This window comes from Cyprinodon tularosa, unplaced genomic scaffold, assembly GCF_016077235.1.
Source record: "Cyprinodon tularosa strain WSP-4 unplaced genomic scaffold, ASM1607723v1 ctg1901, whole genome shotgun sequence".
Lineage (NCBI taxonomy): Eukaryota > Metazoa > Chordata > Actinopteri > Cyprinodontiformes > Cyprinodontidae > Cyprinodon > Cyprinodon tularosa.
The window spans coordinates 2,041-18,064 of NW_024038680.1; the positions used below are offsets into that span (position 1 = coordinate 2,041).

The 16,024-nt window shown below is 48.6% G+C and overlaps 1 protein-coding gene across 1 annotated transcript; it reads right to left on the reverse strand.

The window, feature by feature from the left end:
• Nucleotides 1-278: 278 nt before the first annotated feature.
• On the reverse strand, nt 279-13,005 carry LOC119782285 (dynamin-1-like). The gene is made up of 21 exons (XM_038283185.1): nt 12,867-13,005; nt 12,625-12,774; nt 12,337-12,540; nt 11,976-12,074; nt 9,312-9,472; nt 8,903-9,045; nt 8,668-8,803; nt 8,522-8,589; nt 8,304-8,442; nt 7,190-7,276; nt 7,033-7,103; nt 3,638-3,689; nt 3,519-3,530; nt 3,325-3,438; nt 1,846-1,955; nt 1,375-1,486; nt 1,278-1,289; nt 1,031-1,198; nt 872-958; nt 552-706; nt 279-478 (listed from the first exon to the last, which is right to left on the reverse strand). Exons 1-21 carry the CDS (start codon nt 12,988-12,990, stop codon nt 295-297), a joined length of 2,388 nt encoding a protein of 795 aa, XP_038139113.1. The 5' UTR covers nt 12,991-13,005; the 3' UTR covers nt 279-294.
• Nucleotides 13,006-16,024: the final 3,019 nt, after the last annotated feature.

The window sequence follows — 16,024 nt, forward strand, 5'->3', positions numbered from 1 at the left end:
GTCTGCCCGATCGGAAAATTCTCCCACAACTGGGGAATCGTCCCTAAAAGCGAAAAACTGGTAGAGTGTAGCCCGGCAGAACAGAACTGGATCTAAGTGTTCGGAGCATGAAGCAGAACTCTCAGATCCATTCCCTCCAGGAGGTTCTGATAAACAAACCGGGTCCTTCATGTTCTCAAGATTCTGGTTCCGTAACATCCTGGCTTCATTCCATCCCTGAGCTAATCCGGTCCCGTCTGAGTGTACAAAGGTCCAAAGATTCAGAACCAGAACCTAGAGAACCCAAAGGTCCAATCACACTAACCTGGGTACTCCAGGAGGGGGCGCTCTGTTGGGCCGAGAGGGGACAGACGGTGCCTGTCCTCCAGGATCAGGAGACACTGCCGGACGACCAGGAGGGCCGGGAGCTGCACGGCCGCCGGGTCTGGGCGGACCGGGCGGGGCCCGCCGCTGGGGGGTCGGACTGGACATAGGGGACCTGCAGAGACAGGCGTGTCTCAGGGACCTGTCAGACCGTTTCTAAGGAACGTACTGATCAGCTCCCAGGTTACCTGCGTCCAGACGGCATCCCCGTCACCTGCAGCCACGAGTCGTCCACTGGGGGGGGCGCTGCCACGGTAACGGTGGAGGTGCTGATGTCACCAATGATGTTCAGACCTTCCTTCAGGGCAAAGTACATCCGCAGCATCTCGTCCCGCCGCATAGCCTGGAGCAGGACAAAGAGCAAGACAACGTCTCTCTGCTGTCCCTCCCGTCTTTCTGTCTCTCCCGTGTCCCTCTCGTCCCTCTCTTCTCTCTGTGTTCCCCCCCGTCTCCCTGTGTCCGTTCTTTCTCTCTGTGTCCCTCCCGTGTCTCCTTGTGTTCCTCCTACCTGTTCCTGGGACTCCTCCATCAGGGAGTTCTGGTCTCCACAGGAGTAGAGTTGGGCCAGCAGGTCTGAGTGGATGAAGTCTTTGGTCTGAGGAGAACAAGGAGGAACTCTGGGTTCTGCTTCTACCTGTGAGAACTTGTGCAGGTGTGTCTTTCATACATTGTTGACCATCAGGTGCATGATGGTCTTGGGGATAAGGTCTCTGACGGTGCGGTGGATGATGGACAGGTACGAGTCCACAAGGTTCCGGACAATCTCCACCTGTCTTTCCAGCTGCGGGTCCATGCTGTGGATCTGCCCATCGGAACTGGACTCCTCGGCCTCCACCTGTTTCCACAGACACCGTCAGTCCTCCAGACCCCCCCAGAATCAGGACCACTGCTGCACCCGTCCACCCTCCACTCACCTTCTCTTTGTCCTGCAGGCAGAGACAGAGACAGAGAGACAGTCAGAGTCTATCAGCATCAGAGGTAGGAAGAACTTAAGTAAGGACTGACGAGTACCACGCTGCGTTCAGGGTACACTCCAGCACGTAGGAAAGATGCCTTCCAACTGTCCACTTCCTCCTGGGACTCACTGGCCAACTCCAGCTGCCGGTAGTCCTTATAGACGTTCCTACAGAACCAGAGAGCAGAACCAGCTGCAGCCTGACTTCTACTTTAAGGACATGGAGACAGAGGGACACGGAGACAGAGGGACATGGAAACAGTGGGACACAGAGACAGGGGGACATGGAGACAGTCGGACACAGAGACAGAGGGACATTGAGACAGAAGGACACAGAGACAGAGGGCCACAGAGACAGAAGGACACAGAGACAGAGGGACAAAGAGACAGAAGGACATGGAGCCAGAGGGACACTGTGACAGAGGGACATGGAGACAGAAGAACATGGAGACAGGGTGACATGGAGACGGACACGGAGACAGAAGAACACAGAGACAGAGGGACATGGAAGAAAGAGGGAAGTGGACCTGTGCTCGGTGCTGAACAGGGCGAAGATGTGTTTGCTGGACATGAAGCTCTTCTCGATGTCCTTCAGCTTCAGGTTGTCCACAGGGAGCATGTACTTCTTCTCCTTCTCCTGCAGGGGGACACAGGGACATGTCAAGCCTGCCCAGGTGTCTTCATGTCCAGTTGACCAGGTGTTCTGCTGGCTGATCCAATCAACGGAGCAGTTAAACCCATCCAGGCGCAACCAGAACTCCTTTAAACCGATTGAACCTGATCGGGTCTCAGATTCATTCTGTCCCCAGAACCAAAGCACCATCATCATCTGGACAGGGACACCACGGTGAGTTCTTGGACAGGGACACTACCATGAGTTCTGGGACAGGGATACCACAGTGAGTTCTGGGACAGGGACACCACAGTGAGTTCTGGGAAAGGGACACCATGTTAAGTTCTGGGACAGGGACACCAGGGTAAGTTCTGGGACAGCGACATCGCCATGAGTTCTGGGACGGGGATACCATGGTGAGATCTGGGACAGGGACACCAAGGTGAGGTCTGGCACAGGGACACCACCATGAGTTCTGGAATGGGGATACCATGGTGAGTTCTGGGACAGGGACATCAAGGTGAGTTCTGGGACAGGGACACCAAGGTGAGTTCTGGGACAGGGACACCACCATGACTTATGGGACAAGGACACCACGGTGAGTTCTGGGACAGGGACACCACCATGACTTATGGGACAAGGACACCACGGTGAGTTCTGGGAAAGGGACACCAAGGTGAGTTCTGGGACAGGGGCACCACCATGAGTTCTGGGACAAGGACACCACGGTGAGTTCTGGGACAGAGCACTATGAAGCTAAAGGGTCAGAACACGGCCATCTGATGACTCGATGATACTCCCACTGCCTTATATGGCTTGAGGAAGTAATGTGGGTCATCGGTTTGGTCTTTAGAAGGGCAGCGGTCGGCTTGGGTCTCTACAATCAATCCCGTGATCTGAAGCTGACACCAGGTGACTAATTCGGAACCTTTCTGCCCAAATCAGTGAAGAACCTTAATCCCAGGTTCTGACCAGGATCCGGTCCGATCATTCAAAACCTCCTCGACCTGTAGGTATTAAAGTCAGAAGGAACTGGGTCTGAACCAGTCAACCAGTCCTGGATCTCTGCCTTTTACCAGACAGAACAATCATCCACTCAGAGACTGGATTTGGTTCTGGTGGAACAGAACCTCTGGTCTGTCTGGCTGGACTGAACTGGACTCTCCACCATCAGCCCTCTGGCCAGCAGAACATCAGACTCTGGGCTGATCCCAGCTGCAGTTTTGATCATTGGGGACTTTCTGATGCGTGCCAGGCCCTGGTTAACCCGGGTTATTCTGATTGGACCAGCCAGGACACCTGTCGGAACTAGCAGGATCTGTGTAACCTGGGTTATTCTGATTGGACCAGCCAGGACACCTGTCAGAACCAGGTCCCGTTGTCAGTGGCTTACCTCGTCGTCCTTGTACCAGGACAGAGCCTCGGCGGTCAGGACAAACCAGTACTCTTTCGCTCCACCCTTCATGATGCCGATGTTGTTGATGGTGAGCCAGCCTTTGCGGATCACCTGGAACACATCATGGCAGCAGGTCACCTTCAGCAGAACCGGAGCAGAACCAAGGCTGAACCAACACCTCACTTACTCACCATGATCTCATCCTGGTTACCATAGCAACAGAGGCAGAAGGAGACAAAGGAAAGAAACACAATAATTAACATACCACTGTTTGGTCTGTAGCCCCGCCCCCTCACCTGCAGGAACCTACCTGGTTCCCCGCTGCCTTCTTCTTGTTGATCTGACTGCTCTTCTGCTGCGCGCTGACACACACACACACGCACACACACACACACACACACACAGGTTAACTTGTGACAGCTACTAACAGCGACTAGCAGGTACTAACAGCTACTAGCAGGTACTAACAGGTACTAACAGCGACTAGCAGGTACTAACAGGTACTAACAGGTACTAACAGGCACTAACAGGTACTAGCAGGTACTAACAGGCACTAACAGCGACTAGCAGGTACTAACAGGTACTAACAGGTTCTAACAGCGACTAGCAGGTACTAACAGCGACTAGCAGGTACTAACAGCTACTAGCAGGTACTAACAGGCACTAACAGGTACTAACAGGCACTAACAGCTACTAGCAGGTACTAACAGGTACTAACAGCGACTAGCAGGTACTAACAGGTACTAACAGGTACTAACAGCTACTAGCAGGTACTAACAGCTACTAGCAGGTACTAACAGGCACTAACAGGTACTAGCAGGTACTAACAGGTACTAACAGCGACTAGCAGGTACTAACAGGTACTAACAGGTACTAACAGGCACTAACAGGTACTAGCAGGTACTAACAGGCACTAACAGCGACTAGCAGGTACTAACAGGTACTAACAGGTACTAACAGGCACTAACAGGTACTAGCAGGTACTAACAGGCACTAACAGCGACTAGCAGGTACTAACAGGTACTAACAGGTTCTAACAGCGACTAGCAGGTACTAACAGCGACTAGCAGGTACTAACAGCTACTAGCAGGTACTAACAGGCACTAACAGGTACTAACAGGCACTAACAGCTACTAGCAGGTACTAACAGGTACTAACAGCGACTAGCAGGTACTAACAGGTACTAACAGGTACTAACAGCTACTAGCAGGTACTAACAGCTACTAGCAGGTACTAACAGGCACTAACAGGTACTAGCAGGTACTAACAGGTACTAACAGCGACTAGCAGGTACTAACAGGTACTAACAGGTACTAACAGGCACTAACAGGTACTAGCAGGTACTAACAGGCACTAACAGCGACTAGCAGGTACTAACAGGTACTAACAGGTACTAACAGCTACTAACAGCTACTAGCAGCTACTAACAGCTACTAGCAGGTACTAACAGGCACTAACAGGTACTAGCAGGTACTAACAGATACTAACAGGTACTAGCAGGTAGGGTTGGGAATTGAAAAGATTTTCACGATTCCGATTCCCTTTTCGATTCTATGAAACGATTCGATTCTTAATCGATTCTTTTTTCGATTCCAATTTGGGGGAAAAAGGAGAACAAACAGTTTGATTATCAGAATCAACTTTGTTTACTTAACTATTGCACAATCTTACAAACTCAACAAGATCAAGATGTCCACAGGAAATGTGAAACTGGAGTAACATCCGTGTTTAAATGAAAAATGAATACAAGAACAAACTTAATAACCAACAATGTCTAATAACAAATGATGGGATAATCTATTTTAAATAACAAAAAATACTAATTATAAAACAGTAGTAGGGAAAATTAACAGTTCTTTTGCAGAAAGATGAGCATATCTGCTTTTTCTGGAAGGATACGGGATCTTTCAGGGCTTATGGTGTCTCCAGCCGTGGAGAACACCCTCTCAGATGGGATGGAGGAAGCCTGCACACAGAGGTAGTTTTCAGCCAGTCCAGATAGCAAGGGCAGCGTATCTTGCTTGTTCCACCACCACAGTGTGGCGCTATCCCTGCAGGGGATGGAGGGCAAGCTTTTATAGAGCTGGATTTCCTGATCTACCCTCTGGGCTAAGGAAAGACGGGGCTTTGATTCACAAAGTGACCGCAGCTCGTTGTCTTCCTTCTCGAATAGTTCTTCCAACTTGCGTAACTTGCGTAACTTGCGTAACTTGCGTAACTTACGTAACTTGCGTAACTTACGTAAAAAACGTGACGTAAGTCGTGCTCCCCAGAGCCGGCGCTTTAGGCTCTGGTGCTGCGGGAATCGAAAAAAGAATCATTCAGCGAGCTGCCAAACGATGCCATGGAATCGGAAAATACGGAACCGGTTCTGAACAGGAACCGGTTTTCGATTCCCATCCCTACTATCAGGTACTAACAGGTACTAACAGGTACTAACAGCTACTAGCAGGTACTAACAGCTACTAGCAGGTACTAACAGCTACTAGCAGGTACTAACAGGTACTAACAGCTACTAGCAGGTACTAACAGCTACTAGCAGGTACTAACAGGTACTAACAGGTACTAGCAGGTACTAACAGGTACTAACAGGTACTAACAGCTACTAGCAGGTACTAACAGGTACTAACAGCTACTAGCAGGTACTAACAGCTACTAGCAGGTACTAACAGGTACTAACAGGTACTAGCAGGTACTAACAGGTACTAACAGCTACTAGCAGGTACTAACAGCTACTAGCAGGTACTAGCAGGTACTAACAGCTACTAGCAGGTACTAACAGGTACTAACAGCTACTAGCAGGTACTAACAGCTACTAACAGGTACTAACAGCTACTAGCAGGTACTAACAGGTACTAACAGCTACTAGCAGGTACTAACAGCTACTAGCAGGTACTAACAGGTACTAACAGCTACTAGCAGGTACTAACAGGTACTAACAGCTACTAGCAGGTACTAACAGGTACTAACAGCTACTAGCAGGTACTAACAGGTACTAACAGCTACTAACAGGTACTAACAGGTACTAACAGCTACTAGCAGGTACTAACAGGTACTAACAGCTACTAGCAGGTACTAACAGCTACTAGCAGCTACTAACAGCTACTAGCAGGTACTAACAGCTACTAGCAGGTACTAACAGCTACTAACAGCTACTAGCAGGTACTAACAGGTACTAACAGCTACTAACAGGTACTAACAGATACTAACAGGTACTAGCAGGTACTAACAGCTACTAGCAGCTACTAACAGCTACTAGCAGGTACTAACAGCTACTAACAGCTACTAGCAGGTACTAACAGGTACTAACAGCTACTAACAGGTACTAACAGATACTAACAGGTACTAAAAGCTACTAACTGAAGGATATCTTTTTATTTGATGGTTAAAGACTAAAACATGGTCTGATGATCAGCTTCACTAATTCTCAGCTACCAGCCTGTAGCTTATTTTTCAGAATGAACTTGGGATCAGACGTTCTCACACTGTTTGGCGGCTGTGACATCCATGTTGATTTTTTTCTTCCAGCTAAACTCAGACACCGATGGCAAATCCACATATGATGAAATATATATATATATATATATATATATATATAAAAATTAATTAAGTGGGAGCATGATCTACAAGAACTTGCAGAGGAGGGCTGCAGTTCTATGTTTGGCCACAGATGGCAGTATCACTAGAAAACTGTAAGGTTCTTACTTTGCAAAGCCGATAAAATCCTCATGATTAGTGTTGACATAGGCCAGCTCAATGTCAATCAGCAGCATCACCTGAGGACAAGATTCAGAAAAGGACTTTAGGGACATAGCTGAGGGAGCAGGGACATCTGGGGGCTCAGAAACCCTGGGGGCCTTGCCTGGTCTTTGGTGCGGCTCTCTCTGTCTCTGATGTGCTGAGTGACGATTCGTTCCATCTCTTCTCGGAGCATCGGATACTGAGCTAGCTGCAGACAAGAAGCAGGACACAGGAACAGGGAGAAGACAGAGAAGGACAAGTTAAATTAGGTCCAATTTAGTGTCTGGCCAGTCTGTTACTGTTGTTGGGTGTTAAAGTCTTTTATCCATAAATCTATGTATTATGAAGCGTTTCTACGTGTTATTAGTCTTTGGATGTTGGACCCAAGGTTGGTGGGATTAGATCTCAGCCATCTGTAAGTTTCCAGGAGTTCTGCCCCACTCGGTGAGAAAACATCCACAGACCTACTCACTCTGGTCTTCATAATCTGAACCTTAAGCTGACTAGAAGCTGAGTATTAAAAAATAACAGCATTTCCTCATAACCTCCTTCTACCTGACCAGATTTGAGTTTGATCTTAGTCTCCTGCTTAGAGACCATTCCATTATAGTAGATAAATATCAAACAATGCTGTAAAATGTTTGTAGAATCTGATGCATTTTTAAAATAATTGGAATGAAAAAAAAAAGGTAGCATATTCTTCCATTACAACAACTGAGGTTTTTGTTAAGTTATGTCTTCTGTGCTGTACTGCTCTTGAAATAGTAGCCTCTAAAAAAGAAAAAATAAGTTAGTAGGATGCTGATTCCTTGGTTTAATACAGTTAATACAGTAATACGCAGTGTGACGATTACCGTTAGAAAACCGGAAAGAAAATGGCGCTCTACATACGTAAAGGAATCCTATCTAATCTGGAAACACAGTTTGTCAAACCAAAGCAGCATATTTCTCTTAATTAAAAGTGGAGAATAATAATTATCTTAGATTTCCTTTTATACAAATAAAGTTAAAAAGCTGTTTTATTTAGTTTCTTCCTCTGTTACTACATTTTTAATGAGCATAAGGGTTTTCTGCAGAGGGGACTTCGTGATTAGTGTTGACATAGGCCGATGACATAAGGCAGAAACACAGTTTGTTTGCAGCTTCTGATACTGTAAAAAAAGACGGAATGAAAACAAATGTAATTGTATTGCAATCGTTGTAATACTGTGTACTGCTTGTAGTACTGGTAGTACCTTGTTAGTACACTGCCTGACAGTGTTGACGAGCTCACTGATCACCAGGTCCACGCACTTCTGGCACGGTTCTTTGAGCTGAGCGATCTGGCGCTTGACGATGGTCTCAAAAGCCATGTCTGGTGTGAAGAGACCCGTCCTGAGGACAGAACGCGGATCATCACACGTGTCCCGAGTCCTAATTAAGGCATACGTATACCGGCAGACATGACTCCCACCTGATTCCGTGGATGTTTTTGATGGCGTAGCTGATCTCCTTGCGCAGTGTCTTCTCGTCGCCCTCCAGCTACAGTTGAGACACGTGAACACCTGTTAACTGGTAGCAGGTCACCTAGTCACATGGTAGACCTGTGTGTGCGTTTACCTTGACCAACTCGAAGGGAAAGCGCTCATGGAAGACCCGGTTTATTTTGGCTCCTCCCGACAGCTCGTAGGTGTCCACTTGATCTCCAGAACCTTCGATCCGTTTCTCAAAGTCCACCACGAACTGCTGCACCATCCTGAGACACACAGACCTCCGTTACCATGCAGCTGCTTCTGAGGGGTTCTGGTTGCTACGGCAAACGGCCGAGTGGCGCTCTTCAGGTACTGGTACTGACTGCAGCAGGGCCTTGGTCTTGCGGCTGGGGTCGTCCGGTCTGAAGTTCTTGTACTCCTCTACCTCCTTTTCGATGGAAAGCAGCTGGCTCTGCAGCTTGCTCCGTAACGCCGGCAACGTATCTCGAATGTGATTGGTTAGTTGCTGGGGAAACAGGAAAAGATGAAAACTGTGATGCTGAAACTGGAAAAAGGAGCTGGTCTAAGAGGTGGATTTGGTTTGTGAGGCAAATCTGATGGTCAGTTGGCCTGAGAGGACCGGAGACACATCGGTGGACTGCGAGGAGCTAAAGCTGCACCGCAGGAGGACGCCTGATGGAAAATGGACCCCCATCTCCCCCTGAGCTACCAACGGTTTGACCCCAACAATTACTCAGAAGCAGGAAATAAAAACAGGTGCTGACTGCTCACCTGGTTGAGGACCTTCTGCAGGTAGGCGGTGCCCATGCGGTCAGCCAGGTGACGGTAGGCAGGATGGGACAGGAAGAACTTCCTCTCAGCCTGCATAGCTGCTGTGATGTCTTTCTTCCCATCGATGTCCTTCTGACTGCGGTTCACCACCCCAACATAGCCTGACACCAAAACATGTCTCTTAATGTCTCAGTGTGGAAACCTGACCTGTCTCTGAGTGGACACCAGAACTCTGACCTGTCTCTGACTGGACACCTGAACCCTGACCTGTCTCTGAGTGGACACCAGAACTCTGACCTGTCTCTGACTGGACACCTGAACCCTGACCTGTCTCTGAGTGGACACCAGAACTCTGACCTGTCTCTGACTGGACACCTGAACCCTGACCTGTCTCTGAGTGGACACCAGAACCCTGACCTGTCTCTGACTGGACACCAGAACCCTGACCTGTCTCTGAGTGGACACCAGAACCCTGACCTGTCTCTGACTGGACACCTGAACTCTGACCTGTCTCTGAGTGGACACCTGAACTCTGACCTGTCTCTGACTGGACACCAGAACCCTGACCTGTCTCTGACTGGACACCTGAACTCTGACCTGTCTCTGACTGGACACCAGAACCCTGACCTGTCTCTGACTGGACACCTGAACCCTGACCTGTCTCTGACTGGACACCAGAACCCTGACCTGTCTCTGACTGGACACCAGAACCCTGACCTGTCTCTGACTGGACACCAGAACTCTGACCTGTCTCTGACTGGACACCTGAACCCTGACCTGTCTCTGACTGGACACCAGAACCCTGACCTGTCTCTGAATGGACACCAGAACTCTGACCTGTCTCACTGGGGACATCAGGGGTCTCATTCGGCTGGATTTTTACTAAAAGTAAACGTTCACCCTAAAGCCAAAGATGCATCAGAAACAATATCTTGGATAACTTCCAAAAAAGTTAAAAAGTTAAATCAATCCACTGGACTTTGTTTCCAGGTTTGAAGACGTTTCTCTTCCATCCAGGAAGATTTTTCAATTCAAAATGTCAGAAATAGCGTTTAGTTCCAGGTTTTATCCAGCAGCCCAACAAAGCCTGGTTTTAGTTTAGAAAACATGCAAATAGAAACGAACGGACGAACGGACGGAAGGACGGACGGGTCCCCCCCTTTGGAATGTAGAGTCATTGAGGTCTCTGTTGGCCTGTAATGCCTGATACTGGTCTATGCCTCTGAGCTTCCTGGATGGAAGAGAAACATATTCAAACTTTCAAACAAAATCCACTGGATTGTTTTTTAATTTTTAAAACATTTTTGGAATTTATCCAGATGATCAATCGTATTTCGTGTATTTATATATATTTATATGTTTAATAAACTGCAGCATAGAGCCACAGCCATTATTATCCTGTATAAATACAGGATTGTTACAAAGCCTCATGTATAAATCAATGTGTTTTAGACCCTGCAGAGTGCTGCCTTTCCATGTCTGACTTTGGCTCTGTAGAAGCGTCCATCCAGCTGACCTCTCATTGTTCCTAGAAGTTATTCACACTGATTAACACAGCTGAGGAACAGTTTTCAGTTATCATTCTGGATGGTTCTCTAATGGGACAGATGCGTTTAGGTGTCCTGGTCTTCACCTTGACTCTGAATTGACCTTTGGGCATGGGATCAGAGATTGCATGAATGACTGATCACTAAATTTGATTTTTGAAAATCCAATACCAAAAACGGCCAGCAGATGGCAGAAGTGCATCTATATCTACCACCTGCATGAACCACATTTCTGTTGATATCCAGTTTTGTTGCTCAGCGTTCCTGGAGCGCAGCACGAAGCAGGCGCCTGGTTGACCTGACTTCCTGCTCCGGCTGCTAAATGCCGTCTGGCCCCGTCTCCTCCAGCCACGCCCAGCGCCATTTATTTTCAGACCGTTATCTATGGTGGTGACTTCTTCCCTGGACTTCATGAACTGCATGGTGCCCCCTCCATCCCGTTCTCTCCATCGTCCTTCGCTCCAAACAAAAAGTTTCATTTATTTATTTTTTGACTTTTAACTCGTCTCTCCGGTGAATGGAGCCTTAGATGACTTCAGGAGAACTTCAGAACTTAACCACATTCTATCTGGCCACTTGAGCAAGAAACATGTGAAGGAGGTACACGCTTGTCTAGGACCCGCCCCCTTCTTCTGATTGGCTAATACTTTTAGTTTCTGAACGCTCCTTTGCTATCATTGGCTAACAAATGCAAGAGGGATTTTGATTCTTTCTTTTTTATTTATTTACCATCAATTTATTTTCAAGTGATTTTTTTTTACCCGCGGGAAATCGCTATGAGCTGGAAACCCGGCATGGGGCCGGAATACCGGAATCCCTGCACCCAGCATCGGTATTCCAGCTCAGGTTTAGTCCTGGTTCTAGTTTTCCTCGTTGACTTCTGTGTTGCTGTTTTCCTGTAGGTCAGAGTTTACCTGAAGAATCTCACATTTATCACAGCGTTTGGCTGGATGGCAGCGAAGGACAGCTCTATGAATGAGACCCATGGTTTCTGTCTCAGTCTGTCTACTTGGAAAGTGTCCACTCTCATGTCTAATGACTGCGCTGCTTTGTTTGGCCTGACTTTAACAGAGCATTGTGAACCAATCAGCAGTAAACACTGGCTGTGATGTCATACCCCTGCGCAGCGGCAGCAGCTTGTTCTCCAGAATGTCTCTGGCGTCGGTTCCTTCATCCATTAGGTCCAGTTTGGTGATGACACCGATCGTCCTCAGACCTGCAGCCCACATGGAAAAAAACAAAAAGCTGTCCTATGTGGATGCGCTGTATATACTGTATATGTTCTATTAACCTTTTCCTTTGGCACCTTCTTCTTCTCTTTCGACTGTATGAGCTGATGTAACGAGTACATTTCTCCAATGTGAGACCAATAAAGTCAATCAATTATTCAATCAATCAATGTAGGCCTTTACTTCCTGTCTCTGAGCTCAACTGGATGCCTGAAGGATGCAGGTCACAGTTAGATATATATACTCAACCTTGTGGATCAACTTCCTTGGCGATCTTCAAAGCATCGGAGTTGGCGAGGTCAGAATTAGCAGGAGACACGGCCAATAAGAGACAGTTGTCCTTAGTGACAAACTGCATCAGCATTTCTCTGATCTGGTGCTCGATGTCGGCAGGCTGGTCACCCACCGGGACCTTCGTCATCCCCGGAAGGTCCACCAGAGTCAGGTTGAGCACTGCAGGAAACAGCCACAGTTTGAGTCAAAAGAGAGTTGGGGGGGGGGGGGGGGGTCTTTGTGGGTGTGTTTGCAGTGAATCACCATTGGGGGAGTACACTCTCAGGTTTATGGGCACCGGACTGATTCCTTTGTTGTGTCCCGTCGCTCGATCTGTTTCAGCCTCGATCTCCTGGCGAACCTCATCGAAATCTGTGAACTTCTTCCCCTTGCAGTGCAGGAACTCTGCATATTCTGATCAAGCACAAACAGCCGGGTGGTGAGCATGACAGGACGGTCCAGCACCATTCAGAGGACCATACCGGATACAGACTCTGCAGACTCACCTGTGGGACAGTTGATGAGCTGAAGAACCAGGGGACGCCTGGTGACGATTCCTGATCCACGGGGCAGGAAGTCCCTGAAGGGAGGGGGGGTGGGACTATTAATTATATGGGGCTTTATGGTCATTTATACACTATGCTGGAAAGCAGTAAACTCTCAACCTGAGGTGGTTCATGAATCCCAGATCAGAATAAGGTACAAACGCTGCTATTAAGTAAAAGCGAAGGAGGCACGGCTGCCCCACGTTTAGAAAACGCATCATAAGGTTCAGAGTTCTGATCGCATGGTGTCACCCAACATGACACACTGGCAGCATTGTTTTCCTCAGCAATGACGAAATTATTTCATTGACGCTCCTTTTTTTCCACGATGATAATGAGAACTGATGAGCTAAACGTGGATCTTTGTCGATGAAACCTTGAGAGTGATGTTGTCATACATTGCTGCAGCTTTGAACATGGTTCATGTTTGAAGCAGTGCTGCAGGTTCTCCATGGCCCCCTCCGACCACACTCTGACCTGATTAGCTGGGTCTGTATGCAGGAATTAGCATGACAGAAAGGTGATCTTACGAGCCAGGGTGGGGGCGGGGAGCTGCTCTGAATGCATGTTTGATGTTAGAATAGGCTAGGTCTAGACTGTTCTGTCCCAGAGTTGCAAAGTCCACGTTGGTCAGCACGCTGGTGAAGATTCTCAGCCACTCAGGTCATAGTCATTCCAAAAAAGATAAAAAACAATCCACTGGAAAAACGACTCCACATTCCTAAGGGGCGGACCCATTCTTCTGCTTCAATTTGCATGTTTTCTAAGGCAACACTAATTTTTTGGGCTACTGTATAAAGCCTGGAACCCAACGCTATTCCTGACATTTTAAAAAGCTTCCTGGATGGGAAGACAAACGTCTTTAAACATGGAAACAAAGTCCAGTGGATTATTTTTTAACGTTTTTGGAATTACATGTTGGTAGAAATGAGGGAGAACAGTCTTCCAGTTAGCCTGGTTAAAATCCTCAGCAATGATGGAAACAGCCTCTGTGTGCAGATTGGAGCTCAGAGATAGCCTGGTATAGAGTCTTCATGGCCTCTTTAGTGTTAGCGCTGGGGGGGGCATAAACAGCAGTGATGCTAACCACACTGAACTCTCTGAGCAGATAGAACGGCCTGCAGCTAACAGTCAGAGCCTCCATGTCTGGAGAGCAGAAGCTGGAGACTGATCCAGCATTTTAGATGATCCATTTAGTTTTCCAGTGAGTGGAAGATGGAGAGCAGGGTTGATGGTGGTTTGTAGGGGTTTTGCTTTATCTTCTTTGTTAGATTTAGCCACCGGGCACACCGTCTGTGCTTGCTCCTCCTCGGCGTGGTCTATTCGGCGAGTCCGCTGGAATGTGGGCCATGCGCGCCCAAAGGCCTGTACTGTATTTACGAGTCCCGAGAAAACACTCGATGACTGTAGCTCCAGCAGGTGCTGGCGTTCATAAACTAACCCACTGGATTGATGGCTAGTTTGTAGCGTGCTATTCTCATATTTCAGATCACTATGTTTATATTTGATCACCATGTTTACCTTTCATCACTATGTTTACATTAGATCACTGCTGCACTATAGGAATGGAAATTTCCTGACAGTGGTAGTGAATGAAATGTAATTTTGTAAACACTCTTTGTACAGAATGAGGATAAAGATGTGGTTCAGATAATTCAGTGAATTATGTGGTTCTGATTGGAGGACAGATTTATTGGTATTATTCGCCTTCCTATGGCTGCCTGAAATGGTCCAGACAGCCACAGGAAGGCGAAGCAGCAGCGGCAGCGGCAGCAGCGGCAGCGGCAGCAGCGGCAGCGGCAGCGGCAGCAGCGGCAGCGGCAGCGGCGGCGGCGGCAGCAGCGGCAGCGGCAGCGGCAGCAGCGGCAGCGGCAGCAGAGGCAGCGGCAGCGGCAGCGGCAGCAGCGGCAGCGGCAGCAGAGGCAGCGGCAGCGGCAGCAGCGGCAGCGGCAGCAGCGGCAGCGGCAGCGGCAGCAGCGGCAGCGGCAGCGGCAGCAGCGGCAGCGGCAGCAGCGGCAGCGGCGGCGGCAGCGGCGGCAGCAGCAGCAGCAGCCTCCATCTGCTCAGCCAGTATAAATCAGGAGGCCTTTTTAATTCATTCATTTTTAGATTTATTGTTCCTCTTTGTGGGAAATGTTTTTTGGTTTTTAATGTGTTTGTAAAATAAAAATGCATAGATGTAACAATAGAAGAGAATAGAAGCAGCAATGGTGCTGATGTGGAGGAGCTGAATCGTCACGACAGCCCCCCCCCAACATGCTGCTGGTTCTGTCAGGCGACTCTGACTGAAGCTCTGCAGAATCATGTGACCAGCTGCAGCCAATCAAAGCAGACATGCAGATAAAAATATTCAACCAATCAGGCGAGAGCCTCAGAGAGGCGGTGACCTCCTCCTGGGCCACATGAGTTCTGCAGCAGAACCGAACTGGAAGCTTCCAGAACCTGTTGGTTCTGATCCGTTCTCAGTCTGTATCCTCTGGTTCTGCCTGAAGCGGATCAGCTCAGAACCTCAAAACCTGCCTTACAGGATTCTGAGTCCTGCTTGGAGGATTAAGCCCTCGGTTCTCCTGGTGGACCCATCCAAGTTCTCCAGACCCGAGTCCCCCAGACCCGAGTCCTCCAGAACCACCAAAAAAAAAAAAAAAAAACTGGTTCTCAAACATCATTGCAATTGAGGTACCCTTGTGGCTGACAGTGGCCCCTTTAGACAGTGGCCCCTGTAGAGGAGTGGCCCCTTTAGACAGTGGCCCCTTTAGACAGTGGCCCCTGTAGACAGTGGCCCCTTTAGACAGTGGCCCCTGTAGAGGAGTGGCCCCTTTAGACAGTGGCCCCTGTAGACTGTGGCCCCTGTAGACTGTGGCCCCTGTAGAGGAGTGGCCCCTTTAGACAGTGGCCCCTTTAGACAGTGGCCCCTGTAGAGGAGTGGCCCCTTTAGACAGTGGCCCCTGTAGACAGTGGCCCCTTTAGACAGTGGCCCCTGTAGAGGAGTGGCCCCTTTAGACAGTGGCCCCTTTAGACAGTGGCCCCTGTAGAGGAGTGGCCCCTTTAGACAGTGGCCCCTGTAGAGGAGTGGCCCCTTTAGACAGTGGCCCCTGTAGAGGAGTGGCCCCTTTAGACAG

What these genes read in the sequence shown, in the direction of transcription:
- LOC119782285 (XM_038283185.1), bottom strand. Translation starts at nt 12,990, where the DNA reads ATGACCATAAAGCCCCATATAATTAATAGTCCCACCCCCCCTCCCTTC. An exon ending in GCTCATCAACTGTCCCACAG is followed by an intron (nt 12,775 to 12,866) that starts GTGAGTCTGCAG and finishes GTGCTTGATCAG; the next exon opens with AATATGCAGAGTTCCTGCAC. An exon ending in GCTGCTGCCGCTGCGCAGGG is followed by an intron (nt 9,473 to 11,975) that starts GTATGACATCAC and finishes TTTTGGTGTCAG; the next exon opens with GCTATGTTGGGGTGGTGAAC.